Source organism: Diadema antillarum, unplaced genomic scaffold, assembly GCF_040938485.1.
Source record: "Diadema antillarum isolate AM-2024a unplaced genomic scaffold, OU_Dant_1.0 seq00000853_RagTag, whole genome shotgun sequence".
Lineage (NCBI taxonomy): Eukaryota > Metazoa > Echinodermata > Echinoidea > Diadematoida > Diadematidae > Diadema > Diadema antillarum.
This window is the reverse complement of record NW_027271724.1, coordinates 380,911-400,848: the sequence shown is the minus strand read 5'-3', so window position 1 is coordinate 400,848 and position 19,938 is coordinate 380,911. Positions and strand designations below refer to the sequence as shown.

The 19,938-nt window shown below is 38.0% G+C and overlaps 1 protein-coding gene across 1 annotated transcript in view; it reads left to right on the top strand.

Annotated features, from left to right (window-relative positions):
• Positions 1-10,067: 10,067 nt before the first annotated feature.
• LOC139740403 (ATP-binding cassette sub-family C member 5-like) overlaps positions 10,068-19,938 on the top strand; it is a 50,589-nt gene continuing 40,718 nt past the window's right edge. The window contains exons 1-3 of the mRNA XM_071650996.1: positions 10,068-10,150; positions 12,344-12,502; positions 13,410-13,557. Coding sequence (XP_071507097.1) covers positions 10,068-10,150; positions 12,344-12,502; positions 13,410-13,557 — 390 coding nt within the window. The remainder of the gene's footprint in view (positions 10,151-12,343; positions 12,503-13,409; positions 13,558-19,938) is intronic.

The following is a 19,938-nucleotide window of genomic DNA, read 5'->3' as shown; positions in this document are numbered from 1 at the left end:
GCCACCGTGTCAATTCACAAAAACATCTCGCGAAATTGTCTGTGACAATTTGCAGAGTCATTATTAATCATGTGAACTTTGATATTTTTGAATCCCCTATATACCATGTACAATTGAATATACCAATATGAGGAAACTGTGCTCACAATAAATATTATAATCCATAAACTGAACAAAAGTTTAAAAGTGTGGTTTGTATATGTTCTCTCTTTTTTTTTTTTTGAAGCAGGTAAAAAAAACTTTTTTTCCCCTAAAGGAATGCAAGAATGTGTAGTACTCAAAATGGGGACTAAACAGTGTGTCATAATTCATGTTAGCTTGCTCTGTGTTAATGATGGCTTGTTGACTGCGACTACAGTGGACTCCCATAATAAAGAAGTCCTCAGGACTGGCAGGTCTCTTTCGTTATATCAAAATTTTGTTATAACCGATTAAATAAACAATAAAGATACGTAAATGGATAACATTACGGCCCAAATGTTTACTTTGTTAAAACCAGAATAACGGGAGTGCACTGTGGTACTGCACATGCATAGAAAAGCTAATAACGGTGTTTGAGAGAACAAAGGATACAAGACATGTGTTTCGTCATGTGAGGGGCCTCTTTGCTGGTTTTGCTGTAATTACAGCAAAGTGTTGCCTTTAGTAGACGTGTTTGAAGTTCAGTGCAGCATGCAATCACAAAGCTTTACCATGTTAAAAAAAGGGAACCTACATGTATATAACACTCCCTAGGTTCTGCTGTAATTACAGCAACAATTGACCCATAGGTTTGATATGCAAAAGGTTGACAATGAATATTAAATTAATGCCTGCAACTGTCCTCACAAATGCATATTTTGCATAGGACTTTAGGAATATAGATCGAGCTGCAATAGTGTATCTAAGTCTTCTGTCATATTTCGATGAAACAGGGCCTTTTTGGCTGTCTTTTCAAAAAACTTGACAATGCTTGAATTTGTCATTTCCAACCACACTCTGTTGATCAGAGTTTATTCTATCAGGATTTGTTCTCCTGCTGTTTAAAAAAAAGGGGGGGTTTACAGTATTATGTACCTTTTCCTGATTTAGTTTTTTGCTTGTTCTGCTGTAAACTCGTACGAACATGTACATAATGATCAAGGCTGAGATCAGTTAGAAATGCGGGTTCACTGACCCCAGTCACCTCATTCAGGTACCTGGTTTTGTGTAGAACAAAAGATTCTGAGAGCTCATCAGCGCACGCTCTATTCATACCTCGCACCCGATCGATATTTCCATTGTTCACAGGCACAGTCATGTATAGTCCAGGCTAGAAGGCACCCAACCTTGTTTTTTGATATATACAATGTTTTTTGATGGTTTCTTGTCAATTCGAGGGTGCTGATTCCAAATCCGATTGATGCCACTCGCGTAACCTTGAGCATTTTCGGCAAAATGCAAAAATCCAAAATGGCCGCCAGATATGCTAATTCGGCCGTGATAAACACAATAATGTGCATTATATGACCAATTATTCCACCAAACTTTGTACATTTCTGTTCCTAGAGTTACTCCATCTGCATTTGCAATCGAATTTTCATTTCATATAGGTTCATTTAGCATTCAAAGCTCTTTTTTTTAATTCAAAATGGTCGCCATTCCTATGCTTATGTACTATATGAATGGCAAAACATATGCATGGAAATATAGAAGTAATTTACTGTATTTCCAGTCCCGTGCCTACGCTGTCATAAAGTGTTGCATGTGCAATATGTTGGGTGTCACTTACAATATATAGGGGCCTACATAATTAATATGAGCATTTAATATTCATAAACCTTACGATGTTGAACACAATTTCTTATATATTTCATTTTGTCTCAACAAAAGTCTCACAATATAAGTTCACTAAACGTCTTGCAAGGAATCAATATACCATCATATTCTACATGCAGGTTGAATATAAAAAATATAATACTAACACAATATATTAAGGAGCCTAGATACATGGTATTTATCAAATAATGTTGAAAATGGAGGGGAAGCTAGAAAGCAAAGCTTGTAATATGCATTCCCCTAAAACCATATTAACAAAGTACAAAAAAATCCTATACAGTAAGTGCACAGATACATGGTTGCAGACAAAAACACAACTAAAAACCCTTTACATTGTAGATTTTTTTCCAGCAATATGAGTTGGGGGGGGGGGGGGAGGAGGGAGCAGTCCTGAGGGGAGTTCTAAATGGATCATAACCTCCATCACTTTGACATGATTTAATTTAGAAGTGCTGCCTTGATATTATCGAGCAAACCTGATTTTCTTCTAGAGTTAAAACAACAACAAAAACTGTTGAAGGCATAAACGAAACTGTCCTAATGCAATACCGTACAAACTGTTCATTAAACATCAACCAAGGAGCAATGTGAGATACCTTTTTCAAGCACAAGTCCATCTTTATATACATAAGGATTGAGGGAATGCAGCAATATTAGTAGAACACATCAGTGAAAGTTCGAGGAAAATTGACCTATCCGTTCCAAAGTTACGAATATTTTAAGTATCTGCGCAGTCACTGCTGGAAGAGAAAACTACTACAGTGTATGAAAATAAAAAGAGAATTTCACAAAACTTTACTTTTTGAATAAAGTGCATATTTCTTCGACTTGCTACTGACGTATGTTAAGGGAAATATTATTCCCCCTGCCTTCTGAAAGAGAGAAGTCGAGTGTTCTTTTGTTATGGGAGAAAAATGGAAATATGTTGAATGTTCTTTATTCTTTCTTTAAATCGTTGTACTCATGTGACATCACAAGCTATAGTAGTCTTTTCATCCAGCCGTGACTGAGCAGAAACTTCTAAAATTCATAACTTTTTAACGGATTGTCCGATTTTGCTCAAACTCTCACTGATATGTTCTACTAATATTGCTGTATTCACTCAACCCACATGTCTAGGAAGGTGAACTTGTCCTTCCATTCAGTTCTCTCACAGTTCCCAGGTGTTGATAATATACACTTTGACATCATGATCTCATTCAGTCTTGTCTTAAAACTAAAACCGTCATTTTTATTGTCTTTAAAGAACCCTTTAATTGTATGTTTAGCAGCAGGTGACATCAGCCCCAAATTTGCAGAATTCTCAGGCTATGCATATTAGTCCTGCAATTGTTTTAATTGCAATCACATCTGGTGATGTTCAGCACTTCCTCAGGGGTCAGAGGGCGATTATTTGCCATAGAAACAGGATGAAGACATGAAGACTTGCTTGATCACCACCCGTTGAAGCCCTATGGCTTTGTTGCCAGGCCAGAGACAGTGTTGTAGGTAACTTGGGTGGTATCAGAGATGACATCAGACCAGCATCTGCACCAACCTGTTTTGGGGTCAAAGCTTTCAAGTTACAGTAGGGAAATCTAGGCTTGTGGGATTTTAGGCGCATTGATGGCAGGTTGTTCAAGGGGGCATTTCATGAAGTGTTTTGTCAGATCTTTTCTTTTTGACAAACTGTTATAAGCTATTAAATTCCTTGCATGTGATTGGCTGAGAGCAAATTTGTCAGACAAAACGCTTCATGAAATGCCCCCCCCCCCCCCCCCCCAATGCTATCGTGTTTGGAAGGTCAGGGTATGCGTTGACGGCACTGGTGACACTTGCCATCCTTTCCTTCCAGTGTGAGGGAGAGTGATCGAGTGCCAGTGAAGGAGGGTGGACTTCCTTAGCCTATACTTGGAAGGCTTGCCACAGAGGGCTCTACCTTGAACATAGCGTTGGCAAGATGGTTACTAAGATGGAAGACATGGGTCTGATGATAATCTAATAAAGGTTGGGGCAAAGTCTCCAGGAGATGAAGTACTCCACTATTGTCTTCAGATGGGTCAGTACTCGGCTCATGTCATCCAAGGACTTTCTATGAGACGTAAAGGCAAGATCATCTGCAAACTTCCTATACGTGAAGTGAATGTAATGTCACCACATATATGTTAAAAAGACCTCTACTGGAGTTAGTTTACAGCCACCATTAGGAGGCCATCATTCAGAGTCCTTACACAGCTGGTCTGGTTACAGAGAGCAATCCTGAATCTGCAAATGCTGAAGATTAAAGACAAGCAGTGTGAAGTTGTTATAACACTGCTTTCAGAATGAGGCAGCACTGTACAGATCTCAGAGTCTCCCTCGACATCATAGGCCTATACTCAAACACATTCACTCCGAAAAAACGGTGGTAAAATTAAGCTACCATATAATTCATCTGGCTTAACATTAAAAACTTTGGGGCATTGTTTTCATTTCAGAGATTTGATAACAGGAAGTGAGGTGGTCCCTTTTTTCCACTTTCCTCTGCCTCATGTTCTTTCTCGGATGAGGGGACTGAACAGTTTGTATATTATCGCTTTTAGATAATGTAGAACAGGACAGTTAATTGGAAATTTCATTTGTGTCATCATCTGGGATTCAGCCTTTTAATTCAGTAAATCAGAATGAATATTTTGATGTTGACCATCTCAAGGCAAGTAAGTATCAAATGTTCATATCTAATAATTCCTGATAAACGAACTTGATGTTGGCGTCAATTCAAGTTTTGGTGGATTTTTCTAAATACCTAGGGAAAAATTCAGATTGAGGTAGCAAATTTGGATGTTTGCATCAAAAAATAAAACAGCCTTTGTTAGTAACAACCTTCTGATTTATAATCAGCACACAAATTGGTAAACAGTGTACCTGAGTGACAGAAAAAAAAAAGAAAATTTGTTTATTTCACACGCTCTGCCGTTCATATTGTGCAGGGGTATGAGTGGCATCCATTTTGAAGTTTTGTATTAAGAAGAATATAATAAGCGTAAAAACAATAAACTTTCTGTTTGTTTGCTTGTTTGTTTGCTTGTTTTGCTAGTGGCACTCATCAGATTTGCATTGCACATGCAAAATTCGTCTTCTATTTCTATGCATATTTTTTGCCATTCATAATAGTACATGAGTATAGGAGTGGCGGCCATTTTGAATTGAAAATAAGCTTAAAATACTAAATGTACCTCTTCAAATGAAAAATTTCTTGCATGTGCAAGTAGAATTACTCAAGGAACAAAAATTTAAAAAACTTTGATGGAATAATTTTTCATAAAATTGACATAACTGGGATTATCATGGTCAAATTAGCATATCTGGCGGCCATTTTGTATTTTTGCGTTTTGCCGAAAATGCTCAAGGTTACGCGAGTGGCATCAATCAGATTTGGAATCAGCACCCTCGAATTGACAAGGAACCATCAAAAAATATTGTATATATAAAAAAACAAGGTTAGGTGCACTTTCTATGGAGCCTAGCCTGGACTATGTAGTTGACCGTAGAAAGGGGGACACAATGAACCGCTTGACTGCCGTCATACAGCTGGATTACCAACCTGTGTGCCTCTCTGTCGACGGGCGAAAAGAATCTCGTTTGGGGGCATTAAATGTACTCAGAGAATTGCGGAAGGAACGGGTTAACTTTTATACATGTGCACAGCTCAAAGCAGAGAATTGTAATTGTATGCCATGTTGGAATCTCCGTCTCAGTCGGCATCTTGCCAATTTTGCATTTTTTTTCCTCAAATATGCAACCACGCAAACACACCAATCGATAAATCCCAAATGCCACTGTACATTAAAAATGTTGTAGACATAGCTTTGTCATAGAATTACCATCACAGCATAACTTGCAGTTTTCTCTACAACTTTGTCGCACTGCATTTCTAGCACAAACACTTTAAAGGACAAGTTCACCTTCATAAACATAAAGATTGAGAGAATGCAACAATATTAGTAGAACACATCAGTGCAAGTTTGAGGAAAATTGGACAATCGATGCAAAAGTTATGAATTTTTAAAATTTTTGTGTCGGAACCGCTGGATGAGGAGACTACTACAGCTTGTGAGTCATATGCGTACAACAGTATAAAGAAAATGTAAAGAAAATTCAACATATTTTCACTTTTTTCGCATAATAAAAGAGCACTTGACTTGCCTCTTTCTAAAGGCAGGGGGAATAATATTACCCATAACATTTGTCGGTAACAAGTCGGACGAATGTGTACTTTTTTCAAAAGATGAAATTTTGTGAAATTCTCTTTATATTTTCCTTATATTGTTGTACGCATGTGACATCTAAGTTATTCACACACTGCAGTAGTCTTCTCATCCAGCGGTTACTGCACAAAAACTTTTGAACGGATTGTCCGATTTTCCTCAAACTTTCAATGATGTGTTCTACTAATATTGCTACATTCTCTCAATCCTTATGTTTATGAAGGTGAACTTGTCCTTTAAGTTTAACTATGAAAAGTAGCATTGCCTTGAAAAACAGAATGTTTTCTGAAAACACTCATATTTCATGGTCTCAGAATAATGTGGCACACAGGGGTATACCTCTTGGCCTTGGTACCCAAAAAGTTAAATTGAGGTACAAAGGTTAGTTTTCTTTTATAAGTGCCTGTGTAAAAGTTTCCACACAAAGGTCCTGGCAGATGTTCACTGCCATGACGAAGATTAATGTCACATTGAAGATTTGGCTGTTTGTTTTTTTTTCATTCTTTCTATTTGAGGGGTCATATAAAAAGGGCATATAATGTAGCTGTATGCAGTTTTTGTCCCCGCCGAACGAGTTCGAGCAGGGGACTATGAAACGGGCTCCGTACGTGTGTGTGTCCGTGTGTCCGTCCGTCTGTCCGTCCGTCCGTCCGTGTGTCCGTGTGTCCGTGTGTCCGTGTGTGCGTCCGTGTGTGATCAAAATCTTCAATTTGCTACTTCTCTGTCATTTATGAGCCAATTTTGATTCTGTTTGCTTTATATGATAGCACTACATGGGAGCTTTGAAACTTCTACACAGAATTTCAGTTGTGACCTTTGACCTTGACCTTTGACCTATATTGTACATTTTGCTACAAAATGCTACTCCTTCGCCATTTCTAACCCGATTTCGATTCCGTTTGCTTTATGTGATGGCACTAGGTGAGGGCTTCAAAACTTCTACACAGAATTTTGACCTTTGACTTCTTTGACCTTTGACCTTGATTTTTGACCTATATTGTACATTTTGCTACGAAATGCTACTCCTTCGCCATTTTTAACCCGATTTCGATTCCGTTTGCTTTATATGATGGCACTAGTTGAGGGCTTCAAAACTTCTACACAGAATTTTGACCTTTGACTTCTTTGACCTTTGACCTTGATTTTTGACCTATATTGTGCATTTTGCTACAGAATGCTACTCCTGCGCCATTTCTAACCCGATTTCGATTCCGTTTGCTTTATGTGATAGCACTAGGTGAGGGCTTCAAAACTTCTACACAGAATTTTGACCTTTGTCTTCTTTGACCTTTGACCTTGATTTTTGACCTATATTGTACATTGGCTACAAAATAATACTCCTTCGCCATTTCTAACCCAATTTCGATTCCATTTGCTTTATGTGATGGCACTAGGTGAGGGCTTCAAAACTTCTACACAGAATTTTGACCTTTGACTTCTTTGACCTTTGACCTTGATTTTTTACCTATATTGCACATTTTGTTACAAAATGCTACTTCCGGCGGGGACATATGTTACGCACCGCGTAATTTCTACTTTTCCTTGTTGCCACTTTTTTTTGAACTGTTGAGTCCTATAGACACAATATTTCTGTTGTGTGATTTCTCAAATTGGCAAATTTTTGTCCTTTTGTTTCTGATGTTGTGCAGGGTTTAAAAAAAATTGACTGATTCCCACAATTTTTCTCCTAAAAAAGGATGTTGATATAATGCAGTAAAGTTCATTCAGAGGTGCCAATTTAATGTTAAGGAAATAATCAGTTCCACAGCAAGGTTCCAGAGATGGATTACAGCTTCAGCATGATGCTTCCACTTGTATCGCATGTATAGTATGTAGAATTGGTGAAATTCATGATTACGTATGGTTTTATCATGAGATTCAATCCTTTTACATGTTCACAAAACACAAATCATGCTTTCAAAGAACAATGAATTACAGGTAGGCCTACATTGTATTTCTGTCCAAGACCCCCAAGCTACATGTATTCTTTTCTAATAGTCATTTATACTCTTCAGAACTTTTCTGTGCCTACACTGGAAAAAGTGCTTCGGCCTACATATTAAAAAGTTAAATTGCTTTCTCATCCACTCCCCAGCCAGTATAAAATTTTAATTTCAGTGATTTTATGTTTATTCCTGGATAAGAGCCACTAAAGTACAAAGCACATGATTATTCTGTATGTGCATGATGGAAATAATTGCCTTTCCATCTATATGTGCCAAACCAAGATATCAGTTTCAATAATTATTTCCTGTGTAGACATACTGGTTATTGCCCCCAGGATAATTGATCATAAATTTGAATGAATGAATCGTATATCAGACAAGCTTTCTGATAAAAGTCACAAGAATCATTAAATCCATTTTCACTGCATTATTTTGTTTAGAACGAAAAAGGAAAACAAAATCCAACATCTTCCCATTTCTTTTTTCCTCTCATCTTCTGCAGACACATTGTATATCTGAGCTTCTGCTGAATAAAAAAAAAAACAACAACAACAAACAAGCAAACAATCAAAAACATGATTTTTTTTAGGGGGGGGGGAGGGGGTCTGGCCTCTGCCCTTACCATGTACCTACATCTTTGTCTTAGAATGAGTGGAATTCTCCATTGGGCTATTAGCATGAATCAAATTTTAACACACTTTACCCAGCTGTTCTTCTATAAACAGGTCTGCCTTTTAAGAGTGACAGATATTCTCAGATGGGTCGTAAGAAAAAGAAAAAGAAAAATATTCATGGTACCTTATTGGCTCCTTCCCACCCACCACTGTTGAGCAAGAAATAGTAGTCCCCACTGGGTCAAAAGAGCAAATAACTTGAACCCACTTCACCTTCGCCACTATCATGATTACTACCATTTTTCACAGGTTTCACACTTTCAAGCGAACAGGTCTCTAATCATGTTTTTGAGGTGCATGTGAGGCAGTGTGTTTAGAGTTTTGGAGTGTTCAGACCTTGATAAGTACCATAGATAATGCATCAATGAAGTTTGAGGATAATGGGATAATCTGTCCCAGCCTTATGATTTTTTTAAAGTTTCACTACCGCCATTGCTGTAGGCCTATAGGAAACATTTCATGTCACAGAGTAGGACAACAATCCAAAGAAATTATAAAAGAATTCATTATATTTCAATTTGTATATAGCATAATGAAAGATCACTACCGGTACTTTCCTCTTTCAGAAGACAAGTGGACTGATGTTACCCTCAACATACAATGTATCTGTGTTACTGTACAGTACCAAGTGGAAGGAATGTATTAAAAAACATTTGATCGAAAATTGAATTTTATGGATTTTTTGTCATATTTCCTTTATTCACTCAATCCACATAATACACAGTTGTATGTTAGGGTTGCATTTCCCTGTAACTGAAAACAACATTCCATTCAACAAAAAGCTACCATTTGCCAGTATACACTATACAATGTACGCTTACATGTAAAAGTGTTTACTTATGCACGAAACCCTTGTAGTAGATATAAAAGGATTCCAAGACTCAATAGGGTTTTTGAGGTCACACAGTTTAAATTGCAAATGCACTCTGAGAATCAAGCAAAAGTCAACATTGAGAATACTAGGGTGTTCCATGAGGGGTTTCAACCTGTCCTGCGACATGCTCAAATTCTTTATGCAACATCCTCAGCTCTTATGTAACATTCTCAAAAGCAGCAACATGCTATAGAACAAGAATACATTTGCAACAAGCTCAAAGTAAAATGTATTTTGAACATGTGAAAAAAACATGTGCAAAACATAAGAAACATCAAACCACATGTACATGTACCTGGTACTTACAGCATGTAGATACTTGTGTGCAAAACATGAGAACATTGATTGTAAGCAGCAAAAAGAGAGATAAGCTGCGAAATATTGCATACTACGTGCTCATGATGTGCACTCTATGCACATACAATTTCTGCAATGAGAACTCTTATTCTGAGCTTGCAGTGTGCTCAAATTACAAGTTGTGAACCTTCCTGGAATACAGGATCTGTACATCTGCCTCATCAATGACCAAACATGGTATGAGAGGCGCATCATGGAGAAACCAGATTTGATGTTTGCATGCATGCACATGTGGCTCTGTATCACAAGGAGCACTCCTGAATCTCGCCTTGAGAGGTGCCTAACTCCAGGGCACTCCAGGGCACGATTGCCTCTTCATACTTTATAAATTATACCCCTTTCATATTGGCCAAAAAATATGGTAGGCTTATGTCCTCCGGAGGTGCTCTATGTGCATCCCAGACCACTGTCAATATCAGGGGGGGTTGAAGAACTTGATGTGAACACGGCACGAACAGTGGATGAACACGGCATGAAATTTGTGCTAGACCGTCTTGCACGAACACAGAAAGTCCTCCAGAGGACATTGAAATCAGAAATTTATAAGTGAATATAATAAAAGGGTTTTTCTTGCTGCGAATCCATAATACATCAGATAGAAAAAAAGTGTTAAAGAAAGAGTGGGAAAAAATCCAAATTGTTTTGTGATCCTAAGCTTTTGAACTGTAAAGATGAATGATTGCTTTTCAGGGAAAAAAAAAGAATAGCAAGGTTGACCCTAACAATAAAGTCACCACTTCTGAGTCATCGCATAAAATCAGGTCATGCAGCTGTAATGTATTTGTGATGCACGGTCACATGTGTGTTTTTTTTTTTAACCCCACAAGCATGGAACATCCAGTGAAACATACTGCATACACATTAACAAGTTTTTGTCAAGCCCACTAGAGGTGAAGGGAGACTAGGGATTGCCTGCAGCGTCTGTCCGTCCACCGTCCGTCGTCCGTCCGTCCGTAACGCTACAAAAACTTAAACTACTTTGTACTGAGTGCTTCAGTATCAATCAAACTTGGAGTGAAGAGTGTTTACTGTATACAGAAGTTATACATGTTAATACCAAACAGGAAAGTCACCTTATGGTCAAAGGTCATAGGCACGGGTCAACAAACTTTAAGAGACCAATGTTAAGTTTTTGCAGCGCGTTTCGATTATGACTCACAACTTTTGATTGGTATATCCATTTGTGGCCACATTAGGATTTTAGGTGTCTCTTAAGGAGTTGAAGTTCACCACAAGGTCAAAGGTCACAGTATTGGGTCGACAAACTTTTGGGGACCAATGTTAAGTTTTTACGGCACGTTACGATTATGGCTCATAACTTTTGATTGGTATGTCCGTATGTGACCAAACTTTTAATGGTACACACTGTACTGTAGGTGTCCCTTGGGGAGTTGAAGGTCACCACAAGGTCAAAGCTCACAAAGGGGTCAAGGAACTTTTAGGGGCCAATGTTAGTTTTTATGGCGCATTTCGATTATGGCTTCACTTTTGCTCGGTAGGACTGTTTGCGACCAAACTTTAGCGTGGTAGATGTCTCTTGGGGAGTTGAAGGTCACCACATGGTCAAAGGTCACAGACAGGAGTCAACAAACTTTCAGGGGCCAATGTTAAATACAGGTCTAACAGAGTATTTTTTCTCTCCTTTTTTCCGATCATGTTCTTTCTTGAACAATCAAATTGTATGTACACCATTTTTTGTCGACCATATGACATTTTCACATGCATTTGCAAATAATTCTTGTTTTTACAAAACTTGAGTCTTGTTGTACTAACACTTTGCCTTGATTCGTCTTTATAACAATCATTTACAAATGTGTTGTGGTACATTTGAGGGTGAGACACATTTTGGCACTTGCCTTGTTCATAAAGCTTAAAGTCCCCACTCTTTTTTTTTCCACAAGTGAAGAGTATTTTCCACTGGGTTATCAGATACCAATTTCTTTTTAAAACCCATTCATACTCCCTCCACTCTGTCTTTACCTTCTGCATAGAGTGGGAGGATTGATCTTCATTCTCTACTGAAAATTCGAAGAGAAAGGAAAAGATATGATCATCACAATAATCTTAAAGGGGATGGCTAGTAACTGATCAGTGGGAATCAGTAGGAATGCTGAGGGATGATTGTTCCAATCCTTGTGGGATTCATTTAAGAGTACATTATATATCTATTCTTGTGTGAAAATTATTTGCTTCAGAATGGTCTCATATTCAAGTAATTTGCAGTTTAATGCTTCCAGGTAAGCATCCCTGGTCAGTGATGGGGCATTAATCTGCACATTACTTGAATATGAGACCGTTCTGAAGCAAATAATTTTCACACAACAGTAGATATATATAATGTACTCGTAAATGAATCCCACAAGAATTGGAACAATCATCCCCCAGCATTCCCACTGATTCCCACTGATCGGTTACTAGCCATCCCCTTTAACCCTTTTTGTCTCACTTCTGTCTGTCACTCTGCTTCAGGAATGAAGAATATTCTCCTCTGGACCACTGCGGTTTCATGTCCTTTGTCTGGCTGTCATGGATGACACCACTGTTTTACAAGGCATACAAGCGTACCTTGGAGTACTCCGACCTCTGGACAATGTCTGACCTGGACAGGGGCGACTACAATGGAAAGAGGTGAGAGAGAGAATTGTGTTTGTTTGTTTGTTTGTTTGTTTGTTTGTTTGTTTGTTTGTTTGTTATTTTCCATCTGTACAAAGATGGATGGATAGCCCATATTCAGCTCTGCATTATCATAGTGCTGCTGGTCTTCCAAAGGTCTAGCTGTATAAACTATGCTTATACATTGTAGGGTGAACTAATGCACAAGATTATGCTCTCTGTTCTTTCTAATGAATGAATGAAGTAGGATCTTTTATGTGTGTTTGTCATCACTCTTTCACACATGGGACCTCCATTTTGTGTCCTGCCCGAGGGACGTAGTGCTTTGCCTAATACTAGACGGGATGGCATGATAACATGCAACATTTTGCTCAGCAAAACTCACTGGTATTTAGACCTGAGTGTGAACCTGAGCCATAGGATTGAAAGGTAGATAAACTACAGCCTGAGCCACCTTGCCGCATGGGTTTGCAAAAGTAATTAGGTTCACAACTTTTCAAGGTTTATGGCCGCTTTACAGAGTTGTGAAGTCGTGCCGGAGGCTCCATCGATGATATCATTAAACATTATCTCTTCATGTGATTAAGAGAATATGACAACCCCTGTGATTTTGAAATTCTCTTTGCCTGTTGAGATTCATGTAAAACACACAAGTATCTCCCTCACTACCACTTGGACCCCGTTCCCCCCCCCCCCCCCCCCATTTTGAATTGAGAAAACCAGTAAGGTTTGGATTTTCAAAAGTTTACAGGAGATTTTAATCTTACAGCAGCATAATAACATCTAAACGTCAGTGTCTGTATCGTTGTTGCAAACATAAGGTCTACAAATTGCTAAAGTTGTGATATTGTTCACTGGAATCCTCCCCCCCCCCCCCCCCCCCCCCCCCCCCCCCCCCCCCCCCCCATTTTTACAAACATAGGTTTGAGCGTCTATGGCTGAAGGAGCTTGAGAGGAAGGGTGAGAAAGATGCCTCCATGGTACAAGTGGCGATTCGCTTCACTTTGACCCGGACCATCATCAGCATGGTGACACTGGTAGTGTCAACAATGGCCACCTTTATTACTGCGGTAAGCCCAGCCAATCCTGCTCTTCTCATTTCATTAGTGATCCAGCTTTTAGCTGTTGAGATAGGAGATTTTCATCTTTAAAGGGGATGGCTAGTAACTGATCAGTGGGAGTGCTGGGGGATGATTGTTCCAATTCTTGTGAGATTCATTTAAAAGTACATTATATATCTATAGTTGTGTGAAAATTATTTGCTTCAGAGCAGTCTCATATTCAAGTAATGTGCAGTTGAATGCCCCATCACTGTACAGGCAGGCTAACCTGGAAATATTAAACTGCACATTACTTGAATATGAGACCATTCTGAAGCAAATAATTTTCACATAACAATAGATGTATAATGTACTCTTAAATGAATCCCACAAGGATTGGAACAATCATCCCCCGGCATTCCCACTGATTCCCACTGATCAGTTACTAGCCATCCCCTTTAAAGGGTCATGCCTTTTTTATTTTTTTTTTTTAATCCATTGGGGATGAGTCCCAGGTGTACTCAGACAGGGGCCTATGGGAAATGCGTGTTGTAGCAAAGTCAGCCCGTCCTCTACTGGTTAATACATGTAAGTATTTTTTGGTGCAAAGTGTGTAGTGGGCTGTGCGAAATCATTCTGTTTTTGGATATAATATATCCCTTTATGCAAGGCAAGCGAGACAGTTCGGTCAAAGTCAGGTCAAACTCCAAGACATATGCATGTGCAGTTTGGCCTTACGGTACTCAAACCAGTATGATATGAGTCGTGATTTTTCTTCTCAAACCAGTGCAATTCGGATAGCAATTCCTTTCTTACTTGTGTATGTGTGAACCGGAGTGCAAAAAAAAAAATGTGATTTGAAATGTTATTCAATGCTTGCTTTTTAAAATAAATGCATGTGAATAGGTCTATTGTGGGCAAAACAGTTTGTTCAAGGGTGAATGCACCAGACAGGATTAAAACCTACAGTAAGACGTCTTGTCTACAAATCTTTAGCTTTATTCTGTTAACCAATGGTGCTGTCACCCCTTGGTCTAGTCAAGAAGATATCACATAGGTCTACTGTAAAGCAAGATTATTTTTGCGCCATGAAATTTTTAGGAATTGGAGCTGACAGCCTTTTTTGCGTCATGAAATTTTTTGCAAATTGCCACTGGCATTCAATGCACACAGTGTAGACAAGAACTTGTGTGTCCATTTTAGTTTTGGCTCTCGTGAAATTTGCAAGATTAAAATGTACTTTAACATTTCTGGTTTTACAGTACATACTTGTACCTACTTGGTCTATTAAAATGCAGTTATAGAGCACTGTGGTGTGGAAAACATGTTGAAATCATTCACTCGTGTATTCCATAGAACCAGTGTGAATGTCACACACTAAGGAATACTCCAACAGATTGGCAATGATGGTGATGTTTTTTATGTTATATTTTGATATGTTTCAGCATAAAAAATGAAGAGCAAGAGATTTATAGTAGAGGGGAAAAATACAAAGAAATGAAAATAACAAGGTAATGGATAAAAAGTTTTGAAATAAAAGAGAATAAGAAACGCATTACATTTTTGTAATGTTCTGTGAAACATTTTGGGGTGTGGAAAGCCTTGTGCGGCATGAAAACAGGATGAAAAGAATATCCCAGATTATTTTGTTCTTTTCTTTATTTGTTAAATTATTCTATATAAATAGGTGTATCAGTATGGCCTTGATGCAAACTTTAAATCCAGTATGCTGTACAATTTGTAGGTGGTGGCTAGCAGTATGTAATGCTCACTTGCTACCCCAACTGTTAAAGGGACTGTACAGTATTGGTTGAGGTGAGGATTTAGGTTTAACATTCCTAAGTGAGATAATGAGAAACCTCTTATGAAACATCAAAGAGCGTGTAATTTTAAGAAGGATTCAACATTTATTTGGTGAAAATTGGTTTTCAAATGGCTGAGATATCAACAACACAAAATGATAATAATAAAAGACGACAGGCCACAACTTTTATTAGGATCTCTTTGTTTCAACTTGTCTTTGGATATCTCAGCCATTTCAAAACCAGTTTTCATCAAATAAACTTTTGATTTCCCTTAGAATTGCATGCTCTTTGATATCTCATAGAGTGGTTTCTGAATATATCTCGCAAAAAGTTCAAAGCTAAATTATCCTCACCTCAACCAGAACTGTACAGTCCCGAGATTCAAAATATATGCTGAATTCATCCTACAATGTACACCTGCCAAGTGTGAAAATTTACTGTCATGAAAGTCAGTGCTTTTCGAGTGATGCATGAGCTTATCAGTACCTGTACAGCAGATTCACAAGGTGTTTTCACATCAGCCCGATAAAAATCCAAGCTCGAGATATTTTTCGCAGAAAATAGTCAGCAAAATAGCGCGCTATTTCGAAACATCGGGCTGATGTGAAAACGGCTATTGAGCTGCATTGCACACTTCATCATGATGGTAGCGAGATTAAGATTGCATGTCTGAGAGAAATAGGGCAAAGTTGCAGAGAAGAAGTAGGCCTACTGTTAAGCGAGAAGTGTTTACGTGCATTTTAGTTTCACGAATTTCGCGAGTGGCAACATTCACGAATTAAAATGTATGCGAAAGTTCAATGCCTACACAATGTGCATTGGATGCCAGTGGCATTTCGCGAAAATTTCATGCTGCGAGAAAAGGTCGTCGGCTCCAATTCGCAAAATTTTCATGCTGCGAATATATTGTGTTTTACAGTAGGTCAAAACATGTGCATGCTGGCAATTCATTTGTTTGAGTAATGCGTTGGAATTGATGGTGTAGCATCACAACACAACAGTGAAGTACGTAGAGATGGAGTCATTATGTTAAGTACAGCCCAGAGGGAAATAAGTGCCACTGCATGCATGATTTAATAGGTAGCGACTACTGTGCAGGACTACAAACAGAGCAAAACATGTTCTATTGTGTTTGTGACCTTTCCTACTTTATATGCCCTGGAGAGGGTGTTATTATTAAGTGCTGAATAACGCTTGGCAGCTCCCAAATTGTTAAAGATCACCACCCAAACTCCGCAAGACACTTGAGGATTTTCCCTAGCATGGCAAATTATTTGTAGCCTATTCAGTACTGGGAGAACTTTCCTGCAAATATTATCAACTTATAATTGAATTTAATAGCACCTTTAATGAGTTGGAGAAAGATTATACTGTCCTGGGTTAGATTTATTCAATCAGCACAAAATCAGAAAGAAATTGTAAAAAATCTGCAAATATGAGAAAAGACACAGGAGCTTTGATTTCTAAAAATAAGCTATGAAGCTGAAAAAAAAAAACAATTCTGAATTATAAAGCAATTACTGGTAAGAGGGTTTTCTAAGACTCAACAACCAAAGCACACAATATATGAGTAAGTGAAGACTGAAATGATTTTTTTTGTGTGTCTATACACTCCCCTTGAGGAACACTAACAATGGGTGATGAAATTACAATGAAGAAACATGGGCCATGGATGGAAGAGGGAAGGGGGTAAACATTGATCCTTCACCCGCCCCCTGAAAAAAAAAAAAATCTATGGCCACTGAGAATACAGCACCAAACCCTGCTGCTGTGGCTCTATGTTATGGACTTGAAGGGTTAGGGAATTACAAAGAATACCATTCTGAGAGGAATTCAAAGGTTTTATGTTTGGAATGGTTGAGACATCCAAAAACAACATAAAACTAGAGAAGCACTCTGACAGCACAGATGTCTACCAAGCATGCAGCTCATTTCCACCACTGATCTTGTTCTTCCATAGAGATATAGTGATTTCCACTCATACGTACTTTAGCATTGTGTGCTGAAAGTCGCCTGATTTCCCAATATAGAAGCCTTTGTTACGTCATAAACCCTCAGCTGCACGGTGCGCCTCACCCTAGCAGAAACTAGAGCACTCACTTTAGTGCGAGCGTGCAAACCTCAAATACGCGCAGCCTGAACTCCCAAGTTCATCGACCCTACCTGCCAAAATATCAAAAATCCTTCATAAATTCCCCCAAAATTCTTGGATCACGACCAAAATTTAATCATTTGTTACTTGTATCGTTTAAAACCTTTTCTGCAAGTTTCATCCAAATCCGTTTACTGCTTTTTTAGTTATTTTGCACAATAGACAAACTAACTGATAAACGAACACACACAAACCAACTGTAACGAAATATAACCTCCTCTCTTGGCGGAGGTAACAAAGCAATCCTGATTATTAGGACCACCCTGTTTTGGATATCTCAGCCATTTCAAAATCAGTTTTCATCTATGAAATAAATTCCTCTTAGAATTACATACTTTTTCATATTCCGTAAGAGGTTCCATATTATTCACCAAAAAATGTTAAAAACCTGAAGTTCGGACTAAACAACCAAAGCTATCCAATCCCTTTAAAGGACAAGTTCACCTTCATAAACATAAGGATTGAGATAATGTAGCAATATTAGTAGAACACATCATTGAAAGTTTGAGGAAAATCAGACAATCCGTTCAAAAGTTATGAATTTTTGAAGTTTTTGTGCAGTAACCGCTGGATGAGAAGACTACTGCAGTGTATGAATAACTTAGATGTCACATGCGTACAACAATATAAGGAAAATATAAAGAGAATTTCACAAAATTCCATCTTTTGAAAAAAGTACACATTCCCCTGACTCGTTACCAACAAATGTTATGGGAAATATTATTCCCCCTGCTTTTAGAAAGAGGCAAGTCCAATGCTCTTTTATTATGCGAAAAAAGTGAAAATATGTTGAATTTTCTTTTACATTTTCTTTATACTGTTGTACGCATATGACTCACAAGCTGTAGTAGTCTCCTCGTCCAGCGGTTCCAACACAAAAATTTGAAAAATTCATAACTTTTGCATCGATTGTCCAATTTTCCTCAAACTTTCACTGATGTGTTCTACTAATATTGTTGCATTCTCTCAATCCTTATGTTTATGAATGTGAACTTGTCCTTTAACTCTGTCACAGCCCTGTTCCAAAAACAGCTCGCCATATATCAAAAGGGGGTCAAACACACACCATAGACATGTACCATAAGATGAGGAATGAATGAGTGTTGGCTCTTTTTCTAGTCAGAGTTGGCCATCTGGGGCTTGTTTGATTTTGAAGTGGCTATCAATCATGTTCTTTTGCCATAAGTACTGTGGAACTTGGGATCTCCAATGCTCTCTTAAAGGGATGGTATAGTTCTGGTTGAGATGATGGCTTCAGGTTTCCAACTTTCGTGTGAGATAATACGAAGCCTCTTTATGAAATATGAAAAAGCTTATAATTCTAGGAGGAATTCCAAGTTTATCTTATGAAAACCAGTTTTAAAATGGCTGAGATATTGAAAAAACAAGAGGTCGTAATAAAAGGTAAGACCCACCTTTTATGATGACCACTTTGTTTTACTTTGTTTTTGGATAACTCAGCCATTTCAAAACCGATTTCTATCGAAAAACAACTTTGAATAACTCTTAGAATTGTATGTTCTTTTAATGCTTTATAAGTGTTTTCTAGGTATCTTGCAAAAAAAAAAAAAATCTGAATTCTCCATCTCAACCAAAACTACAAGTGTTAGGTGTATATCATCTCTTTAACCTGGGAAGTTGTTGTTAATTTGATTGTTATGAATTTCATTGAGTGAGACCATGCTTTATTTCTAGATTTAATTATCATGCCAGCGGTCTATTATAAAGTAAACATTTTTGAGTTGTCTACAAAAATCTATGTAAGAAGTTTTTGGATTAGTCTTCTTTGAAGAGAGAAAACCATATAATCATTAGCTTTGAAAAGACAGCATTCTATATTGGTGCACTGTAATTGTTTTTCATTCCATGTGCAATGTGAGAAATAGTACATTAACAGTTTCTGGGTAATGAAAAGATTCCTCTTTGTTAAAAAGGATTGAGGCATTATTTGTTATTTATTCATTTTTTCAAAATTCTATTTGCATATGTTGTTTCAATCATTTCTCCTGTAAAAACAGTTGAGAAAGTTTAACTTACCACAGATGAGCACTAGCTTATTTCTGGAATTTTGTTCAAGTTTACCCGTTAACATCGTATTTGGGTTTCAGTGTTGGTAACACCACCCAACACAAAACAAAATTCAATCCATCAGGTTGAGATAAGGCAGCCTTTGGCACATTTTTATGCCAAGATTCTGCCGGTCAGATACCCAAGGGCGTACAAGTTCGTCAAACTGGGTGACCGGGGCACACTTCCGTTGGTGTCAGACTTGACGATAGGAAGGAAGAGTCATGACAAACTCAGAGAGTCTTGACTGGAAGACTCTTCGCTAGATTTTTTTCCTCCCAGGAAACATTTAACAGTTTCTTCCCCGGTTATAGCTCTACCAGAGAAGCATCAACAGTGAAGAGAAAGTTATGTTTGATGAAATGGGCAGATTTCACAGGGCAGATC